Source organism: Diabrotica virgifera, chromosome 9 (assembly GCF_917563875.1).
Source record: "Diabrotica virgifera virgifera chromosome 9, PGI_DIABVI_V3a".
NCBI classification, from domain to species: Eukaryota; Metazoa; Arthropoda; class Insecta; order Coleoptera; family Chrysomelidae; genus Diabrotica; species Diabrotica virgifera.
In genome coordinates this window covers 107,256,631-107,280,728 of record NC_065451.1, presented here as the reverse complement: position 1 = coordinate 107,280,728, position 24,098 = coordinate 107,256,631, and the positions used below count along the sequence as shown (strand labels likewise).

At 34.1% G+C, this 24,098-nt stretch overlaps 1 protein-coding gene across 2 annotated transcripts in view; it reads right to left on the bottom strand.

Moving 5' to 3' along the window:
• Window positions 1-7,356: 7,356 nt before the first annotated feature.
• The window catches only part of LOC114339249 (uncharacterized), a 154,158-nt gene continuing 137,416 nt past the window's right edge, over window positions 7,357-24,098 (bottom strand). For both annotated transcript variants that reach the window (XM_028289871.2, XM_028289874.2), the window contains one exon: window positions 7,357-7,632. In XM_028289871.2, coding sequence (XP_028145672.1) covers window positions 7,559-7,632 — 74 coding nt within the window. In that variant the 3' untranslated portion in view covers window positions 7,357-7,558. The remainder of the gene's footprint in view (window positions 7,633-24,098) is intronic.

Here is a 24,098-nt window from a genome sequence, read left to right as displayed (position 1 = left end):
CCATTGCCTTATGTTTCGGAGCCAGGATATTTTCTTGCGTCCCATTCCTCTCTTGCCTTCAATTTTACCCTCTACGCCATATAGAAGCACCGACCATACGTAGCACTTAGTAAACCTTAGTCTCATTTGTCAGTCTTCAAAAAACGACGTTCCCAGATATTTATCGAAGGTTGGAAATCATCCAATTGATTGATTTCCAATCTTCTATCTTCTATGTTTTGTCTGAGAAATCATCATGTCTACGCGGACCCTGTTAACTGCCACTCTAAATAGTTCTGCATTTCGAACCATTCAAGTTCATAAAGCCAAAATATCTTCGCCGACCCACATCTCGCTTTCCTCGGATTTTGCCTTGCATAATAAGTAGTAATAATGAGTATTTTCGCCCTGTCATCACACGTCATAAGTACTCAAGTTTTCGATTTTTGATAGTTAATATTATTTTCGCTTTATTTCCTCTCCTTCTAGTTACTTCCTTGTTTGAAATTTTTTGAATCCATGATATTCGTAGGATTCTTCTTTACACCAGAATTCAAATTTGGCCAACTTATTCAGATGGACTTGTTTTAGTGTCCACGCTTCCAAGCCATAAAGAAGAGGAGAGAACACGTGGCACCGAAGCATCCTTAAGGCGTAGTTTTAACCTTATATCCCGACAACAAAGAAACGTTTTAAGTTTAATGAATGATACACGTGCTAATTCAATACGTGTCTTAATTTGATTTGGTATGTTTCTTTGAACATGATATCCATGTTCCTAAGTATTTGTAGTTATCCACATTCTCAATTAGAGTACCTTGAATAGTAAATTGGAATGTTTGCATGTGCTGATTTTAGTCATGATCATGCATTTAGTTTTCTTTAAATTCATCTTCAGTCCGTACTCATGACAACGGTCATTAAGGCGTTGCATTACAGTCTGTTAATCATTGTTATTATCCGTCTTTATTACTGTATCGTCTGCAAAACGTAAGTTTTTCAAAACTTCTCCATTCATAGATATGTATACCTTCTATTAAATCTGAGAACTCTTTTTAAAATAACGCTTCACTGTGTGTGAGGGAAAACGGAATATTCAGAAGTCGATACAACAACGAACTTTATCAACTTTATAAGGAAGCACCCCTGTTAGACTTCATTAGAATACAAAGATTGCAATGGGCCGGACATGTGATAAGAATGGGAGAGGATAGGCTACCAAAAAGAGCACTGAATGCTAGAATGCAGGGAAAGAGACCAGTTGAAAAGCCAAAAAAGCGCTGGGAAAACACAGTAAACAGCGACGCACAAGCCCTTTTAGGAGTCCGTGTATGGAGAAGAGCAGCCACAGACAAGCAAGGGTGGAGGCAAAAAATAAAGGAGACCAAGGCTCAATTTGGGCTGTAGTGCCGTAGAAAAAGAAGTGTGTAGACATTGAAGAGTAGTAAAAGGACAGCACGCAACCCTGAACGTAGTCAGGTGACCCTGATATTTTGGGTGTTCTGGTTGTTGAGTCTTACCTTGGCAGTTTGATTCTAATATTGATTAGATATAATTTTCATATCACGACTGTCAATATGTTTGCTCAATATATCTACAAGCTTTTATGTTGAACCTTATCAAATGCCTTTTCAAAGTCTACAAAACATAAGTACGTATCCTGATTTATATCCATGCCTCTCTGTGCCAGCACATTCAGGCCAAACAAAGCATCTCTTGTGCTCATACAATTTCTACAGCCAAATTGTGTCTCACTATGCTTAACCTAACCTTACGTTTATTTAACCATACTGTAACCTCGGAAACCTTTTTTGGATGGTGCTAGAAAGGTCACCAATGGAGACACTGCGAACGACAGCCAGATGGTTGGTGGAAAGCGAGTCGTGGGTTCGACACTAGCCTTTGGAACGTGGAATGGGGCCAATAGAAGAAATAGGTAAAGATAAGACAAGAGAAGGTAGATTAGAGAAGAGAGAGAAACAGATAAAAAGATAGATAGGTAAAAATACCAAAGATAAGGGAAGATAGAAAGAGGGCGCCACTCAACTTTTTGGGGTTACAAGGGGAAAATTAAGAAACCTTAGAAACGGAAACAGGTAAGGAAAGATAATTAGGTTCTGAGACCAAATACAAGAAAAGAAATGGCCAGTTAATTAGTAAGAGAAATAAATGTTGTTAACACACTACATAAAGAAATAATAAATTTATTCGGTGACAGTCGTGCACCTACTTACCTATAAAATTAACTCTGCGAGATCTTTCTCCTGATTGAAGATAATATAGTGATAGTTATGTTACTTATAAAATATTCAGAGGTAATCTATTATCAGGAAACTTATTAGGAGTAGATAAATAAAAATCGTAAAATAAACAAAAAACAATATATTGAACAAATGGTTCACCAGAAGGGTGAATCCCAAAAAAACAACAAGAAATAAAGAGGAAACTATATACACAAATAATAACTGCACCAACTATTAATGTGTGGTTGGGTACAGGTAGAAATAAACAATAAATATGATAAAAGAAGTACAAGTATCATATGGTAAAATCATGCACAATTAAAAGCACAATAAAGAGAGCCTGGTTCTTAATTTAAAAAAAATCAAATCAAGCATCTATCATGAAAAATCTCTCTTTACTGTTTTAGGGCTTATCTCGAGATAACTGATATGGTAAATTTAATGATAAATAAAAAATATAAAGAACAAATATATAATAAAAATAACGGCAAAGCATACAAAGTTAACAAAAGTTTATAGTTCAAAATTCAAAAACCACCCCGCACTCGGTTTTATAAAAAATAGCCATACCAATCGCACAGCTTTTAATTAAATAGTTATTGTTTATAATGATTAATGTTTGATAATGAAAAGTTATTATTTAATGAAATCGATGTCCTATAGTCAACTAGATTACATGGGTGATTAGCCTTAACCACAGATGAAGGAAGGTTTGAGGTAGATAGCCCTTAGATTAGCTCTACTTTGGAGATAATTGCATGTATCTTTAATTAAGACACTTACAGTAACTCTGAAGATGTTGCTTCTTAAATTGCACTGAATCTACTTTTACTTTAACTAGAAATCAAGCACTGAAGTTACTTGTATGGTAATTTGAATCTAATCGGATGTTAGATCCAAATACAGATACGATAAGCGAGTGAATACCACTCAGATAAGATAAAGTGTAGCTAAGTTATTAGATACTAGACAGACGTCTGCACCCAAGATACTCAGCCACGAAGTCCTTTCCTAATCGCAATCTTTGCGATGCTTTTCCTCTAAAAAAAGTGGGGGTATGCCCCCTCTCAAAAAAATTACATTTCTCAAAAAGAACCGACCTATTTGCGTTTTTAAGTAAAGTAACGGTATTTTAGTTGTAAAGTGTTCAAAAAAAAGATCCTTTGAAATAGGAAAGTTCGTCATGAAAAAATGGTACATATTCTCAAAACTACCGGTCTGGACGGTACGGACATTAGAATAATCGCGAATTTGTATTGGGGCCAGGCTGCATGTGTTAGGGTTGGGAATCAGTGCTCTGAAGAATAAAAATCAAGCGTGGAGTTCGACAAGGCTGTATATTGTCACCAATGTTGTTTAATCTTTACGCTGAAACAATCTTAAATGAAGTGTTGGAAAACGCAAAAGAGGGAATACTCATTAATGGTATGCTTATGAACAATATCAGATACGCAGATGACACCTTGTTAGTGACAGGATCAATTGAACATCTTCAAGCGTTATTGAACCGAATGGTGGCATTCTGCGCGATATATGGACTCAAACTTAACGCAAGAAAAACAAAGTTTACGGTTATTAGTAAACAGGCAGTCGTAAATAATAATAACTAGACTTAGGCAAATATGCAAATGGCATATTTTGCATATAATGCATAAAAAATGCAAAAATTTCCAATTTTGCATATTTTTATATAAGTGTGCATAAAGTGCATATGATTTTAAATTTTGGTTGTAACTATACATATATTTTTATATTACTGTAACAAGTAGCTTGGAAATCTCAATATTTAATTTTGTTTTATAATCTCTTGGTACATATTCAAATTTTGGGTACCTGAATGTAGTAACTAATAAAAGAGTGGCTTATTATATGTACACAGTTTTGTCACGTTTTGGTTACAAAGGTTCCAAAATCAGCCAGTTTATATCTCTAGGTAAAAATTTTTATTCTGACGGCTCATTTCGCTTTTGTTGTAAAATAAGCCGTGAACACGTGTCTTGAAATGCCGCAAATAAACAGTTCAGTGTCGTGGTGTCATTCATAAAATCAAACTATATTTTTGTTCAGAAGACTATTACTCAATTAGAATCCTCCAAATAATTATCATTGTTAGATAGTACATTTTAACTAAAAGAATTTGAATCATTGTTTTAAAACGTTAAAAGTAAAACATATTGGATAGGAAATTTTTCAACAATTTAAAGCAACCATGGAAAAAAAACAGTGGTTATTACCAGATTCTTTCTCAAATGGTTCAAGTACTAGCTGGGATATTTTTCGAAGCACTTAATTTAGAACCAACTATTATCGTAAATTTGAACAATGCCCCAATTACATCAGTTAATCTCGAAAGAAGTTTTTCTATGTAATCAGATAGAAGCCATAAGTATTTGTTAGAAAATTTTGAACAGCATTTGATAATGATTTATTGTTACCACAATTCGAAATAATATCAATTATTTATTTGTTAAAATACTTAAATACTGAAATATTTAATTAATTAGGTTAGTCAGTAAAATATATACATGTTAATTAATACACCATGTGGAGATATTGTAAGTATGTTTGTAAAAAAATACTGTAAATATTTTTTGAATTACATGCATATTTTCTATATACACGTGCATATTTTTGGGTAAAATACTGCATATTTATTCGCATATTTCATACCTTTTTATTTGCATATTTGCCTAAGTCTAATAATAACTATAACGTAACAATCGGTAATGACTCATCAATTGAACGAGTAAGTAATCTTGAATATCTGGGTACTCATATTAATGAAAGCTGGAATCCTAGTACAGAAATAAAAAGTAGAATTGCCAAAGCAAGAACAAGTTTTATGAAATTTAAGAAAATCCTGTGCAGTCATGATCTAAATTTGGAACTTCGCATAAGAATGGTTCGATGTTATATATTCCCAGTACTACTTTACGGGGTTGAAGCATGGACCCTGACGGGATCGCTTTTATAAAACCTAGAAGTATTTGAGATGTGGGTCTACAGCCGTATTCTGAAGATCAGTTGGGTAGAAACAATCACAAACGAAAGGGTTTTGTAACGTTTGAATTGCGTCACCCAGAAAAATATGACATACTTTACCTTGTCATGCAAGGTAAAATAATGGGAAAAATAAGTGTGGGCCGCCGTACAACTTCTTGGCTTAAAAACCTACGCCACTGGTTTGGAAAAACTAGCACTGAACTATTTCGTGCGGCTGTAAATAGAACAGTGATTGTTAATATGCTGGGCAACATGAGATCCAACGATCGACAAGCGGTCTCGGCACCTTAAGAAGAAGAAGAAGAAGGGATTGAAATTTAATCCAACAGGTATATTAATTATTTACTAATCCTATTATATAAAAAAAATGTTACAATACACAAAGAAATTTTTTATTTTGTGTAAGTATACTATACTCATTGTACAATGAGAGTAGAAAATTAATTATTTGGAGTTTAACACGATAAAGTCAAAAAACTGATAAGCACACGAAGGCTGAGAAAAAAATCGTTGCTAAAGATATGGCCTCACAAAAAATTTCTGTCAACGCAACTTTAGACGTGTAAAATGTACTGAGAGACCAGGCTATATCGGCACCCCCGTTAGGTAAATTATTCCGATTCGTTTTTTTTTGCACAAACTTACTTAAAACGAAGTCCTTATAACAAATCCACAGGGTGCCGGAAGGTGCTGCAGTCGGAATATTGTTTGAACAATTTTTTTAAACAAATTCAAAAGATAAATTTTTTCACTTCGTACAATTTTTTTAGATTCTTCAAGTCATTGTAAGCAAAAAAAATTTTTTGTGATTTTTCTCTAAAATTGATTGTTGTAGAAAATTTGAAAAACGCGAAAATGCCTATTTTCTCTTGAATTGAAACAGACTGTATGACTTGTACACACTTCTAAATAGGTCAAACCGGCAAACAGGTGTATGTTCTCAAAGAAATTGAAAGTGTGTAAAATTTTTTTTTTGCTGATTATTAAAAATTTTTTTACACACTTTCTATTTCTTTGAGAACCTACACTTGTTGGCCGGTTTGGCCTATTTTCTCTTGGCCATGACTCTTCTTTATTGTGTCGAAGCCTGGACCATTAGCGTTTACTTAATGAGAAAGCTAGATATTTTTGAGACGTGGGTTTTTAGGAGAATTTTGAAAATATCATGAACCAATTATATTTTGAATAAAATGGTGTTGCACAGAATGGGAAGAGACAGAGAACTTTTGGCCACCATTAAAAGGCGAAAGAAAGCATATTTGAATCACATACTTAGAAATGATAAGTACAAGTTGTTGCAGCCAATTATGAACGGTAAAATCTAAGAAAAAAGGGGTCCTGGTAGACGACAAATATCCTGGCTAAAAACCATTCGTAACTGGACCGGGTTAAACACTCAGGGGCTTTTAAGAAAATCAGAAGATAGAGATCAATTTACAATGGTTATAGCCAACCTTTACTAGTGGAGTCGCCACTAGAAGAAGAGGATTAAGTTTATTATTCTCTCGATAACGTCATTATCCACTTGACGCTAACATAAACATGATCAGTACATAATATGATCCTTGTTACCTACATCATATTTTTTAACGTTTAATTTCAGACTAAGCTCGGCCCTTTTGATTGCAACCATAGCTGTAAATCTTTGTAGATTGTCTATACTATTAGAAAAAAGGGACTGTCTTCCTAACTTGTTAATTGTGACCTCAATACGAAACACACCAAACCTTGAGTAGCAAGGTATTATAGTCGGTATTATAATCGGTGTATGAGAGAGAAAGTATTCGAAATAATGAAATAACTAATTTTATATTATTTGTTATTTCAGTATTTCGAATACTTTCTCTCTCATACATCGACTATAATACTGCAAATAGACGCCATACCCCACCGGTATCTTTAGAATCTGTGCACTGTATCTACTTTTGCCATAAGTATCTACTAAGTATCTATGCATATGCAATCCAGTTTCTGCCAACTAAACCTTAATGAACGTCCAGGCACTACTTTACCAGTATATTCTGCATGTCTTATAATTTGTCCAATTGTGCCCTATCTCGATATGTTTTCTCTTGGAAAATCATTTTAAGTATAGAAAATGGGATATTTTTTATTTATATATACAACAAAATTAAGTAAAATAAATATTTATTCATGGACTAGAATGAAAAACATAATTACAAATATCGATAGTATCAATATTCACTGATTTACATATTTACAAAAGCTTTAAAATAATTTTGGTATACATTTAAAATTATATACAATTTCTTACATTTTTACAATTTTTTTGGTAATTTTATCACAAAATTTAAAAAAAAAATACCTAAAACCTAGTCAAGCATCAGTAACAATGATATAAGTAGAATGGAAAGTGATGCTGAAACCTGGATTAGTGAAGCAGTACCTGAAAAAGAAAATAAAATTTAAAATATCAACAAATACTGGGATCAAGTTTTAAACTTATGGAGAAATAATGTAATGGATGTTATAGACTACTATTTACCAACAAAGATGTATTGTGAGTTGACCACTACAACCCTGCTAATCATTACATACCTATTCACTACATTTAGGTACATTGTATCAAAGTGATATTTATAAATATATTTTTTTTGCAGACATACATAATATGTTTAACATTGTATGTGACTCACAATCTCCTAGTTACCTCTTCTTGGTTGGGTAATTCACTGGTTAATTGGTTAATTTAAAAGTCGGTATTTTTTTATTTTTACAGCAATTTCTAAACTTATCTTAAGTCTCCGCTAATAATAAGGCCCCTTCCAGCTCTTTTCATCTGCCACAAGACAGTTACTGCTAACACGCTTCAAGTGGTTAGTCCATCTGGTTGGTTGGCGACCTCTGCTTCGTAGTGCTTTTTGTCTTGGCCGCCACAGATAGCTATCTAATAGAAACCTAGCTAATATTCTTCTTCTTCACGTGCCATCTCCGCGACGGAGGTTGGCAATCATCATGGCTATTCTGATCTTAGATGCTGCTGCTCTAAACAGTTCGGTTGCATTCCCTCAAGTTACGCAACCACGAAATTCGTCTCCTTCCTACACTTCTCTTGCCCTGGATACTCCCCTGTATAATAAACTGAAGTATGTTGTATCTCTCATTACGCATAACATGCCCCAGGTACTGCAGCTTTCGTGTCTTGATGGTTTCCAATATTTCCAGCCTTTTGTTGACTCTTCTCATGACTTCGTTGTTTGTTATATGCTCGGTCCATGATATCTTCAGGATTCTTCTATACACCCACAGTTCAAATGCTTGCAACTTTTTAGTAGTCGATGCGTTAAGAGTCCATGCTTCTATCCCGTAAAGCAGAGTCGAAAAAATGTAACACTTTGCCAGCCTAACTCTCAAGTCTAATTTCAGTTCTCTTGCACAAAGTACCTTTCTCATTTTATTGAAGTTTGTTCTTGCTTTCTCTATTCGAACTTTGATTTCTTTGGAGTAATCGTTTGTGTGATTAATTATTGTGCCAAGATAGTTATAGTTTTCTACTTGTTCTAAAGTTTTACCTTTAATTGTCAGGCTTTCATCATTATTTTTGATTTTTGATATCCTCATAAATTTAGTTTTCTTGATGTTTATTGATAATCCATATTCTTCTCCATACTCAACTATTTTGTTCATTAGCTTTTGGAGGTCTTTAAGGTTGTCTGCTATTATGATAGTATCGTCCGCATATCTAATGTTCTTAATTGGCGTTCCATTTACCTTTAGTCCTGCTGTTTCTCCCTCAAGAGCTCTTTTCATAATTTCTTCAGAGTATGCATTGAATAGTAGTGGTGACAATACACACCCCTGTCGCACTCCTCTTTTAATTTCGAACTCTTCTGATGTGTGTTCGTTAATGCGTATGTGTGCTTGCTGTTTATAATATAGATTTGTTATAATTCGAAGGTCATTGTATTGTATTTGTTTTGCTTTGAGGACGTCCATTAGCTGTTTGTGGCGGACTTTATCGAAAGCCTTGTTGTAATCTATGAAACAGACGTACATATCCTGGTTCACGTCCAAGCATCTCTGGATTAGTACGTTGAATGCAAAGAGAGCTTCACGGGTAACTACGCCTCTACGGAATCCAAATTGCGTTTCTTCAATATCCATATCAAGTGTTTGGTAAATGCGTTTATGAATGATCTTTAAAAACATTTTAAGTGTGTGAGACATCAGGCTTATGGTACGGTGGTCGGTGCATTCTCTAGCATTTTTCTTTTTTGGGAGACAAATAAATGTTGAGGTCAACCATTCATTGGGTATGTTACCTGACTGATAAATTTCATTAAATAGCTTTAAGAGGACATCTATGTACTCATTTTCTATTATTTTAAGAATATCAATAGGCAGTTGATCTGGCCCCGGGCTTTTTCCGTTACTGGTGTTTTTAAGTGCATACAATATTTCTTCCTTTGTAATTTCTACACTTGTTTCCCTGTTTTCGAAAGATATGTCTTGTAGGTTTCCTCTTTCGTCGTCGAAAAGCTCTTCCATATATTTTTTCCATCGTTTTAGCTTTTCGTCAGTCGTTATAATAGTGTTTCCATTTTTGTCTAAAAGAGTTGTGTTGTGGTTTCTTTTTTGCAGCCCTGCCATTTCTTTAACCTTTTTATGCAGGTTGAATAGATCATATTTGTTCTGAAGATTTTCTATCTCTTTCCATTTTTCCTCATAGTAAGTTTGTTTTGTCTCTCTTATCTTTTTTCTGGTTTCATTGTTAATTATTTTATAATTGTGATTGTCTTTGTTCTTGGCTTGTCTTCGTTGGTCCATCATGCCGAATCTCTCGTCGGTCATCCAGTTGTCTCTCTTTCTTATCGGTTCTTTTAATATCTCTTTGCATGGAACAAGTAGGCAGTTTTTTAGTGTTTCCCATTGATGGTTTACCTCGTAGTTGTTAGTATCTAATTTATCCAAGTTTTCGTATGTTTTCTGTTGAAGTTTGTTTTTTATATCAACTTCTTTCAGTTTGCTAACATCGATATTTGGAGTTCTTTGGGATTTTCTAATACGTTTAAGTTTAAGCGTAACATTAGCGATTAGTGGGTTATGGTCTGATGTGACATCTGCTCCTGGATATGTTTTAACGGATTTGATGGTGTTACGATATCTCTCTTTAATCAGTATACAGGGTGTTTCATTAATAATTGTCCATATAGTAATTGGAGAAACCTTAGAACAAAATACGAAGATTTAACCTAAAACACTTAAATAAAATGTGGTTCCTTACTGAGTTACAGGGTGTTTTATCTAAAAATTTAAAAATTATTTTTGCTCAGCATTTTAAAACTAATCGACGTATCCTTTTCATACTTGGCAGAAAGGGCGACTACTATACACCCTACTAAATTATGATAAACAAACGTTTCTAGGTACTACCAGAGGCGTACGACAGGGGATAGTGAATGGTTGACCCTTCGCAAATTCTACGCCGCTGGAGGAATTACCATTTTACTGCCATTTTTAGATGTTCCAATACTTTCTACGTAAATAATATACTCTCTATTGGTAACGATAAAGTCATTAGTTTTCGAGATATCTGAAGTTAAATATGAAACATCACAGTTATTTTGATTAATTTATGATATGATTCATATGATTAAAATTTAAAAATTATTTGTATCCAGTACTTTAAAACTATTTGGCGTATCCTTATCATACTTGGCAGAAAGTGTAGGTACTAGAGAAACTACTAAATTAAGATAAACAAACGTTTCTAGTCACTACCAGAGGCGTACGACAGGGGATAGTGACTGGTTGACCCTTCCCAAATTCTACGCCACTGACGAAAATGCTATTTTAGTGTAATTTTTTGATTTTTCAATACTTATTATGTAAAAAATGTACTCTTCATTCCTAACGATAAAATGATTAGTTTTCGAGATATTTGAAATTAAAAATGAAGCGACACAATACATTAATCAAAATAACCGTGTCGTTTCATTTTTAACTTCAAAGATCTCGAAAACTAATGACTTTATCGTTACGAATGAAGAGTATATTATTTTCATAGAAAGTATGGGAGAATCCAAAAATTGAACTAAAATAGCAATTCCGCCAGTGGCGTAGAATTTGGAAAGGGTCAATCATTCAGTTTCCTCCATCGTACGCCTCTGGTAATAGCAGATACTTTTGTTTAACATAACTTAGTAGCTTGTATAGTACCTATACTTCCTGCCAAGTATGAAAAGGATACGTGGAATAATTTTAAAATGCCGAGCAAAATCAGTTTTTAAATTGTTAGATAAGATACCCTGTAACTCAGTAAGGAACCACATTTTATTTAAGTGTTTTAAGTTAAATCTTCGTATTTTGTGCTAAGGATTTTCCCGTTACTATATGGACAATTATTAATGAAACACCCTGTATAATCGATTTGGTTTCTTACCACTTTTTCCGGTTTATCTGCTGGTGAGCGCCATGTATATAACCATCTCAAAGGTAATTTAAAGAACGTGTTTGTAATTATTAGATTTTGTTCTTGGCAGAATTGTATTAGACGATCACCTCTATCGTTACGTTACCCTAGTCCTTGATCTCCCATTATTGTTCCAGCACTTCCCTTGCCGACTTTTGCATTAAAATCGCCCATAACTACCGTGATTGTCATTTTCAGTGTATCTTCAATTTGTTGGTAGAATGTTTCTACTTCATCTTCTGTTGCATCCGTCGTTGGTGCATATACTTGAATCAAATTTATTTTAGTGTGTGATGTCCTTATTTGTAGTAGCATCACTCTTTCTGAGATTGGGACAAAACCCTCTATTGACTTGTTGACTTCTGTATCGACAATAATTGCTACTCCACGTCTATGTTGGTTGTCAGTGTTTCCCGAATAATATAAGGTACCGGTTTTGGTCGAAAGGCATCCTGAGTTAGGCCACCATGTTTCGCTTACTCCTAGTATATTTATATTCAGTCTTCTCATTTCTTGGAGGATGTTATGCATTTTACCCGGCTGATACATGCTTTTGACATTCCACGTACCTATCTTTGCCTTCGTTAATTTTAATTTGTCTTGTTTCGGTGTTTAGCTAATATTAGTCCGGAGAAATAAGGTTTTTGTCGGGACACTTGAGCAGCCAGGTTGCAAATGAATTTTTTGGGTACTATATACCTAATAAATATAAATACAAAAATCCCCGTCACAGTTTGGACGAGAATTTTAGATATTAACAAATAAGGGTCAAAAATAGCAGTTTTTTCCTTTACATCGCTACAGGTAAAAATAGGGTAATAAAATATCTTATTTACAGTATTCATATTTTAGCAGACTTAGCAGAGTTTAAAGGTTTAAAATGGCAGTTTTTGAATTTTGGTCCGTTTTTTGTTGCTTCGCTAATTGCAAAATACGATTAAAATATGATCAAAATAAAAAATTTGCTATAAATTTTGCGAAAATGAACTTAAGACTTTGATATTGCATTAAAAATTGATATGCCTGGATCCCGTGTATGAAAAAAAAGTTGATTAATAGCAAGCTGAAAATTTGTTAATAGCTTAAGGATGTCTAGTCGGACAAACTTTGATATATGGGAACACTGGAACAGGGGACGTTTTAATTGTGGTACAGGTTAAAAATTTGGAACGGTCAGACCACGAAAACGGCACATGTATTTTGTCCGACATAACAGACTAAAACTCTCCGAACACAGATTAAACTCTCATGCAAAAATCAGACTGCTATTTATCACCAAATGGGCATTTTAATGAGTGGAACATGTAGAATATGTCAAATGACAGGAATTATGACAGGTGATAAATAGCAGTCTGATTTTTGCATGAGAGTTTAATCTCTGTTCGAAGAGTTTAATTCTGTTCTGTCGGACAAAATAAATGTGCCGTTTTCGTGGTCTGGCCGTTCCAAATTTTTAACCTGTTCCACAATTAAAACTGCCCCTGTTCCAGTGTTCCCATATATCAAAGTTTATCCGACTAGACACCCTTAAGCTATTAACAAATTTCCAGCTTGCTATTAATCAACTTTTTTTTCATACGCGGGATCCAGACCTAGGAGTCAACAAGTAAACATAATGTAAAAAAAATTCACGACGATTTGTCAATTAGTTTAAATTTTATTCAATCTCTTTATCCCAAAGAGTCTTTTTTTGCAATGTTATTGTTTAGAAAATAATAATGATACAGCAATTCTGTGGAAACCACATGAAAGAAGAATACTTATATTTTCAATGTATTTAAAAGAATCAATAAAAAGTCATTTTTATTATTCCGAAAACATTTTACTAAAATAGTCATTTTTGGCTTAAAAACAATTTGAATAGCTTTGTTAATATTGACAGTAGAGTAAATCTACTTTGGGATTTCAAAAACTAGTAATTTTACACAAATTTTCAAAAAAAAATTCGCCTAAGTTAATTATGGTCAAAGTGGGTCACTTTTATTATTTAATTCACAGTTACTTTTATATAGGTACATAAAATTCTCCTGTAGCAGTGTTAGTTACTATACTTCTCCAAAACAGCTTGACTGATTTTTATGAAATATTACACGTATATCTTGTAGGTCTGGGAACAGGTTTAATCTATTTTTCATACCCATAATTTATAAGGGGGGATTTTCCCCCTGACATTTTTTTATTGTTTTGGACAAAATTGTTTACCTTAATTTTATATGATGTAGAATTAAAAATTTAATGTAATGGAAATTAGACGTAATATTAGACAATGGTGTAGTTCCACGGTAGAAGAATTATTTCGCGCAGCAGCCGATAGAGAAAGGTTTCAGGAACTTGTAAACATGATAACGGCCAACGTCTGAATACGGACACGGCACCTGAAGAAGAAGAAGGAGAATTACAAAATACATACAACCCTTAATTTTCACTCTTCTATCACCAACCCCTATTTTTTAATAGCCATCTATATAATTATTTACACCTATAAAATTCTCCTGTCACAGTGTTTGTTGCCATACTCCTCCGAGACCGCTTGACCGATTTTTATGAAATTAAATACGTACATTCGCTAGGCCTTAGAATCGGTCGTAACCTATTTTTCATATCCCTGAGTGTTAAAGGGGGTTCCCCCTAATGTTAGGTGAGGATATGTGTACATAACGTGCTCTAAAAGACTACGAGTACATACAAATTAAGAAAATTATAATCAAAATCTATCAACCAGTTCCGGAGATATTAATCCCAGCATATATTTGAAGAATCATTTCATTTTTTGAGTGCACGGATTTTAATAATTCCCCTTCACCGACCACGAATCGATTTCATTAGGACGTCATTTCTAAAGCTTTATTAACCGCTCTGTTGAAGATCAAAGTTTACTCAAACTTTTACGCATAAAATATATACCTTTAACTTCAAAATAGCCCTAGTTGGGTTGTTTAATTGTTATAAAGAAAGTAGCTGTGAATTAAATAAAAAAATGTGACTAACGTTGACCGTAATTAACCTAGGCAAAATGTTTTTTTATGAAAATTCGTGTAAAAATTCCAGCTTTTTAAATCCTAAAGTAGTTTTATTCTACAGTCAATATTAACAAAGTTATTTAAGTTATTTATAAGCAAAAAATGACTATACTTTAGTAAAATATTTTTTTGGGAATGATAAAAATGACTTTTTAATAATCTTTTTTAAAAATTTTAAAAATATAATTATTCTTCTTTCAAGTGGTTTCCACAGAATTGCTATATCCTTATTATTCTCTGAACAATAACATTGAAAAAAAAAGCTCTTTGGGATAAACAAATTAAATAAAATTTAAAGTAATTGACAAATCGTCTTTAGAAATTTGTGTGCTTTTCATGGACTATTTGACTCAACTTTTCATGAAATATGAAAGTCTAAGGTCATTTTTGCAAAAGATATAGCAAGTTTTTTATTATCGAAATATTAGTCTTATTTTGCGCAATTTCCGAAGCAACAAATGATCGGATCAAAATTCAAAAACTGCCATTTTAAACCTTTGCTCATCTACTAAGAGAAGAATACTATAAATAAGATATTTTATTACCCTATTTTTACCTGTAGCGATTCAAACGAAAAAACTGCCATTTTTGACTCTTATTTGTTAATAACTAAAATTCTCCTCCGAACTGTGACGGGCATTTTTGTATTTATAATGTATTAGGTATATAGCACCCAAAAAACCCATTTGCAACCTGGCTGCTCAAGTGTCCCGAACATGGTATATTTTTGCCTTATTTCCCTGGCGTATAAATTATAAACACAGCACCACTACTCGTTCTTTTATTGATCCGTTATCAGATATTTGAGTTTTGAGAATTATATTTGCATTTTCTCAGTTTTCTCAAATATTTTTTCTACACGTCAAATGTGATTCATAAGTGCATTTTAGAACTATTTCGTACAGTTTAGAACAGTCGTACAGTTTTATTATTTAGCTTAGCTGACAATATATATGTTTCAATTTTTTTTGATACCAAATGTAAGAAATTGGAAACTTTAAAATCAACTCTAAAATAGGTAAATTTAATGTGCCAATCACAAAGCCGTGACGTAAAACATTCAATATTTTCTTTTTTCTAATTAAACCTTATATTTAACCGAAATCGCTAAGTAAGATGAAATCTAGTGTTAAAGAGAGAAGTAATATTAGTAAAGAACGTAAATACAAAAATTAGAAAATATGTAATAAGAAAAAATTTAAAAACTCTCAAGCAGTGTATTTGAAGTACAGAATATACAAGAGGATTACGTGGTTGGGCTGTCAACAAATAATAATAATAATAATAATAGAGGGGAAGCGAAATATATTATGTTGCAATAAATAAACAATATATTATGTTAAATAATGAGTTGCAATTGCAAACAATGTGTAAGTGTAATGATAGTCAACATCCGATAGAAGAAGGATAAAAGATGAAGAAGACGAGAAGGGTAGTTAAGACAAATTTATAACGCTAAAATGAAAATGCTTATGATAAATAATCTAAATATACAGATATATATCACCATCAGGATACAGTGATAAGTGCGCTAAATATGGAAAACATAATACATTGTGAAATAAAAAGAGATGGAAGTGGTAAAGGTGAGAAATGATCGTTAGAAACCTATGAATTTACATTGCATTACATGATAGTTATCCACATTTAGACGTTAGCTTAAGAGCTAGTTGACTTGAGTCATAATTAAATGTATGACGTTTAGTAAAATATTTTAGTTGAGCTATTTTTATGAAAATTCCACACCTGTAATTTTGAACCAATCAAAATACGTTATTTTGAAAGATCACCATGGCAACGGAGGTATTTTATCGGAAATTTTTTGCTCGTGGGGTACCCAACAGCGAATTATAGTGGAAATTTTTTGACGTTTACAATAACAGAACATTTTTGACAGACTGGTTTTTATTTGTTTACATAATTTAGTTTTGATTCATTTTCTATCACTTGTAGTTACTCAAAACTTATGTAAAATTGAAGAATATACTATTTTCTATCTTGAAATGGTATTCCCATGCAACTACAATGAGTAGAAATTACGAATTTGAAAGCCTAAATAATTGCTGACAAAGCTATGGCGCGCTATTAATCTGTTCATGCAGCTTTTGATTTTCAAATGCAAATTTGGTGTGGAATTTTCTTACCGAATACCACGCGAAGTCAAATTAATATCCGGAAATTTTTTTTTGATCATGAATATTTTTAGAAAATTTCCCTCGTCTGCGACTCGGGAAATTTTCAAAATATTCATGATCTCAAAAAAAATTCCGGAAATAATTTGACCTCTAGTGGTATTACTAGTGAAAATTCAACACCTGTAATTTTTAACCAATCAAAATACGTTATTTTGACAGATCACCATGGCAACGGAGGTATTTTATCGGAAATTTTTTGCTCGTGGGGTACCCAACAGCGAATTATAGTGGAAATTTTTTGACGTTTACAATAACAGAACATTTTTGACAGACTGGTTTTTATTTGTTTACATAATTTAGTTTTGATTCATTTTCTATCACTTGTAGTTACTCAAAACTTATGTAAAATTGAAGAATATACTATTTTCTATCTTGAAATGGTATTCCCATGCAACTACAATGAGTAGAAATTACGAATTTGAAAGCCTAAATAATTGCTGACAAAGCTATGGCGCGCTATTAATCTGTTCATTCAGCTTTGGATTTTCAAATGCAAATTTGGTGTGGAATTTTCTTACCGAATACCACGCGAAGTCAAATTAATATCCGGAAATTTTTTTTTGATCATGAATATTTTTAGAAAATTTCCCTCGTCTGCGACTCGGGAAATTTTCAAAATATTCATGATCTCAAAAAAATTTCCGGAAATAATTTGACCTCTAGTGGTATTACTAGTGATAATTTTGATTTATAATTAAAATGGCTACTAATTAAGAGGAAAGGAACATTTTGACGCCTATCAAAATTTTCAATGTATTTTAAATGTAATCATTTTTTTCGAATGCTGAGAAAACTAATAAGTATTTTTAAAAAATTTAAACGCAGAATGAAAGATTACTTTATTACCGAGGGCCGAAAGTCCCTTAGAATGAATAAAAAGTTTCTTTTTAATGAGATATTTGAAATTAAAAATCACACTACATTTTGCCTCAGTTTTCACCCATGTAACTTATTAAAATAAACATTGTAGAAGTTTTCAGGGATTTTCGGACCTCGGCAATAACGTAATCTTTCATTCTGCGTTTAAATTTTTCAAAAATACTTATTAGCTTTCTCAGGATTCGAAAAAAATGAATCCTCATTTGAATAGCATTCCAGCTGAAAATACTTACCCATCCCCTTAATGTTTTTTTACTAGCATCTATGGTAATTATTTATTTAATAATTTGTTCTAGCATGGGAAATTAAAACAGAAGTCATTTCGATGTCATATGTAAAATTATGACTGAAGTCAACTAGCCACGTATAAGAACTAGCTGTATCTAGTACCATCTCACAACTTAAAATGTTTTCCATCGTTTGCATTATTTTTCAGATTCTTGGTGTACTCATCACTATGTACCTATTATAAACCAATGAATACTTTGCTGGAACTTTCGTATTCACAAAACCTCTCGAGGTACTCTATCGCACGTTTTTTAACATTAATGAATGAACTTCTTTAATTTTACCTTTATTTACTGTATCCAGACATAATTCATTCCGAATGAAACTAAAATGTATCTAGTTCTAAAATAACTTGGAACAGTTTCATTTTATGTGATTTACTTTTCCTAAAACAGCACAATAATTTCCATAGGGTTTAGGTAGATAACGTGTAGCTGTATTTTTTAATATAAACAAGTTAAATTTTAACATGCATGTTATATACTTATGACAAAACATAATGACTATCACTTTAGTTCTATATTTACCAATTTCCATAAAGACATACTCGTATATTAAATGATTCTACTAGAACTTACCAAGTTTCAGTTTACTACATGTAAAGGTACCTGAGTTCTCTAACGCTAACGTATTTGTAAACCCCATTTACGTGAAAATAAAACACTAATTGAGAATAGTTACCAAATTTTTCCTCGTTTTTTTGCAAATATACATTTGTTATAAATAATGTTACATTTCATCACTTAAGATGCAATAAAATTGGAGAATACACGGCTTACGATAAGTATCATGCCGCCATTTTTGTTGTTCTTTCGCAAAGTTCAAAGAACCGTACTCTATATCTTATTTCTCTATTATCTATTTTAGCGTTGAAGTCATCGGTTGATTAGGTTGTTTCCTTTTTTTAAACTAATATTCTTCTTTTGGTTATCAGGTGTTTTCTATTTGAGTATTTAACCCTTCCTATGATTGCTGACGTTTGTCCTGAAATTATTTTTGCTTCATTCCGAGCTTCTCTGTATATTTTTTTTGGCTTGGCCTGTTTCATTCATCCCTACCACATGCCTTTCTTCTTCACCCTGAAATGCCAATTTAAGATTATCTTTTACGTCGTCGAGATATCTTAGTCTAGGTATTTCTCTAATTCTACTTCCTGTTGAGTTTTGCTAGGGTTTGGTAGAGTTCATTCGTAATACAGGCCGGCCCATGTTACTAAAAGCAGTTTATTTTTTTACCGTTCACCACAGTTGAGTTCGCGAATCTTTACCCGTGCGTCATCATTTAAAGCATACAAAATAAGTCGATGATAAGTCGGAAATCAAAATTTACTAAACGCAATGAACAGTGACTTACTGTTGCGTTTAGTAAATTTACATTTCCGACTTATCATCGATCATTTTATATGCTTTAAATGATGACGCACGGGTAAAGATTCGCGGACTCAACTGTATATGTGACCGTAATTACTGAATAATATGCACAGTTCAAAGTTATATTCCTTGCGTCATATATCATTTTCAATTATCGCACCGTTATATTTTGCGCAGAAACATCCTATCAATTTTATACACTTCAACAATTGAAGTGGATATTAAGAAAATGTGTATTTTATTTTTTGTTCATAAGGTCAAATAGAAAAATGGAGTGATATAAATAAAGATTTATTTTTACTTCGTATTTTCATATAGATGAACCTAAAGAAAGAAATTATTTAAAAAAAATAGAAAATAAACAAAAATTGTAAAATTAGCAACCTAAAATTTCTATTCCTGCTCAATTTCTAATATCCCGAAAAGAAAAATTAATAGTGTGTGGGTCCACCTCTGTGTCGCCTTAGCGCTCTAACTCTATTTGGAAGACCTCTTATTAAATTATTGATGAACTGCTGCGGTATACGTTCCCAAATCGCGCGTAATGTATTGGCCAACTGATAAGTTTTGGGGCGGTTGAAGGAGCCTGTTTTGTTGCCTAGACATTTCGTCCCAAACATGTTCAATGCAATTCATATCAGGTGAACACGGTGGCCACTCCATTCTTGTAATGCCATGAGCTTCTATACACTCGTTGACAATTCTCGCACGGTGAGGACGAGCATTATCATCAATCAGAACAAATTGTTCGCCTATTGCACCAAAAAATGGAACAACTATTGGTACTATGACTCTGTCTCGATATCGTGTAGCAGTCATTGTCTCATTAATTAAGACAACTAAGTCCGTGCGACCGTCAAAACATATGCCTCCCCACACGCAAAAGGATCCAACTCCAAGAATAGTGGTTGGGACTCTCAGATTTTCATTGTAACGCTGTCCTCTTTCCCTCCACACCAATATTCGGCCATCATTCGTATACAAACGAAATATGGACTCGTCAGTAAAGAGACAATTCCTCCAATTTTCGAAATTCCACTGATAGTGTTCCATCGCCCAGCGATATCTGCATGTACGCTGCTCCCTAGTTAGTCGTGGATGAGTAGCGCGCCGTCTAGCCCTTAAATTGGATGCATGTAACCGTCTTCTGACAGTTTGACTGGAAATCGCTCGTCCAGTAGCATACCTGAAGATACTGTTAATTCTGGAAGCCGTGAATGTTGGGTTTCTTCTTGCCGTCAGAACTACAAAACGGTCTTGCCGACGAGTTGTAGATCGTTCTCTTCCTCCTCCATGCCTGTATGTTGCAGATCCAGTTGCTACATACCGATTCCATGCACGACTTATCACACTTTGAGACACATTTAGCCTCATAGCAACCTCTTGTTGAGTTATGCCTTGTTGGATCCAACGAACTAATTGCTCGAGCTCCACTAGTTCTAAACGTCTTTGCGGCATAATGTTTTTGTGATAAATAGATTTCTTGACTTATTGACAACTGGTAAAGCCAATACAAGCACTTTTATACGAATGATATATTCATGTTTGGAATAACATTTCTCTCTTTGTACGAGATAAGGACCGATAAGAATAGGGAGAAAAAAACCACATGCAAAAAATATTGGCAATAAAGATAGCATATAGAGTATAGTACAGGCAATTATTTTAAAAATAGTTTTTATGTTAATTTTAGGAATTTTAAAATTATCCACTTCAATTGTTAAGTAGTGTACTTTGTCACTGTCCAGCTTTTGGAATTATCCGTTAGCATCGTGTATATCAGAATTTTATAAAATTTACATTTTGTTTGCCTGGACAGGTTTCTTGATCTAAGATGAAGGAGCATCCCGTAATAGCATCTTTTTGCCAATACTATAAGGCGTTTTATTTCCATGGTGATAGATAAACAAAATCACTTACACACTCTTTTGTACTTGCTATATTTGCAGCTTGTTTGCAGGTCAAACTCAACAAACTAATAAATTCTGTATGCAGCGAGGAGTACGGCAAGGAGACACCATATCACCAAAGCTGTTCACAGCCCTTTTAGAACACACTTTTAAGAAGGCAGATCTGAACGAATATGGTATCAATAAAAATGGAGAGAAGCTCAGTCATTTGAGATTCGCAGATGACATCGTCCTTATAGCCGATCGTATGGATGATGCAATAATAATGTTGAACAAGTTATATCACGCTTCCTTAGAGGTCGGACTAAAGATTAATATCAACAAGACGCAAAGAATGACTAATCTGGTGCTAAATCATAATATTTTTGTTGATGGAATGGATATTGAGAAGACTGCATTTTATAAGTACTTGGGACATGAAATTCGCTTGGGAAGAGATAACCAGACGTGTGAGCTCCCACGTCGCATAGGATTAGCCTGGGCAGCGTTTGGTAACTGAGCTATGTATTTAAATCGAACTTACCCATGTGCCTGAAAAGGAAAATCTTTGACCAGTATGTGTTGCCTGTACTCACTTATAAGGCGGAAACATTACACTCACAAAAAAGGTAGTGAATAAGATTCACATAACTCAGAGGGCTATGGAGCGCCAGATGTTGGGTGTCTCCCTGAGGGACCGAATCCCAAACGAAGAAATACGTCGTAGAACAAAAACAACGGACGCCGTCGAAAGAATCGCGTCGCTCAAGTGGAAGTGGGCAGGACACGTCGCCAGATTGTCAGACAACCGATGGACAAAACGTATTGTCGAGTGGAGGCTACGAGAAGAAGCACTACGGAGCAGAGGACGACCACCAACCAGATGGGCTGACGATTTGAAGCGTATTGTCGGCAACTGGATGCAAACCGCACAAAATAGAGAAAGATGGAAAGAGCTGAGGGAGACCTATGTCCAGCAGTGGACCAGTACGGGTTGATGATGATATGTATTTGCAGCACTCTATTCTGTATTGGGTGCTTTGTCCGCATATACTTGGTATTATTAGTGTTTATCATCGCCCCATATCACTTGCCACCACTTCTACCCTTTGTGTAGTTCCGCAACACTCATTTGTATTCGGCCAATAAAATTTACATGATCCGCCTGTGCCAGGATCTGGATTGTTTTCTTATAAATAGTGCCGATATAATAGCGATGCAACAAAGCTTATAAATGCAACAAAGACAAAGTTACTTGTGGTTAGTAAACAAGACGTCGGCCCTATGCAACTAATTGTCAGTGATGAATCAATAACAAAAGTTAACCATTTTAAATACCTAGGATGTTGTATAAACGAGACACTAAATCCGGATGAAGAAATTAAAACTCGTATAGAAATTGCAAGAGGAGCATTTATGAAACTTAGATCTAATCTGAGCAACTCTCAGCTGAACTTAGAACTGAGAATCAAGTTCCTAAAATGTTATGTGTATCCTATATTACTATATGGATGTGAAACCTGGATCATGAAGGTTAACATGATGAAAAAATTAGAAGCCTCTGAGATGTGGTCGTATCGTAGAATGCTCAGAATATCTTGGGTTCAACGCATTTCAAACAGAGAAGTCTTAAACAGAGTAGGTCAAGGCGAAGGCGACTTAATGAAGATGATAAAAAAGAGAAAACTTGAATATCTGGGGCATATAATGAGCGGTAGCAGATACAGGATGCTCCAGTTAATACTCAATGGAAATATCGACGGAAAAAGAGGAATTGGTCGAAAGAAATATTCATGGCTCCGAAACCTTCGTCAATGGACTGGCTTATCAGCAGATCAATTGTTACATGCCGCACAAGATCGAGAACGATATCGGCAAATTGTTATGGAAGCTACCCACGCCTAAAAATTTGGGCACGGTACTTAAAGAAGAAGATAATAGCGATTCGATGAAGGAAGATCTATTATATTTTCCTAATGGTAATAACTTTTTCTAATAGCTCCAAACGTTGGGGATAGATTTCTCTGTACACGTACCCGACTCACACCCTCACCTTCCTCTCTCCTTAAGCCCTACTCAGGGCGTGGTTCAATCTAAATATTGTTACCTTGCTGTCTTCAATGGCTGCGACCGTGTGCCAGATGAACTGCTTCATATAGGGCTTTTTCCACCAGAGTCTTCTACACACCATTAACCCCATTGTTAATTCATGAGTACCGTCACTCCTCAGATGATTTGGTATTCCCTGCTCATGTAATACTGCAAAAAGCTTTTTTCTATTAATTGTGTCATAAACAGTCTACGCCTCTTCTTTTGATTTCCCGTTGTTTCTAACCCTGTTTCTGAGAGTCAGTCCGAGTAGAGGCCGTTTCATTCTTCTTTGGACCACTCTAAGTTTGGTTGCTGTGGCCTGAGTTAACGATAGTGTTTCGGCGCCCTAAGTCATGACTGGAAGCACACATTGGTCGAACGTTTTCTTTTTCAGACAATTTGGCATGTTGCTCTTGAATATGTCTGATAGAGCTTCATATGCGTCCCATGCTGAGGTGATTCTTCTTTGTAGTTCGGCAGTTTGATCTTCCACCTGTTTATTCGGCAGAAGGACATGCGTCACAGATGTCGTAGAGCAAATAGCATGACTGAAGTGGATTTGGACAAGTCATGTAGGCGGAATAAAGGACGGGAGGTGGACCCAAAAAATTACAGTGTGGAGACTACGAGCAGACATAAGAAGTAGAGGTAGACTACCTATACGATGGACAGGTGATGTCAAAAGGTTGCTGGGAATTTGTAGCGGGA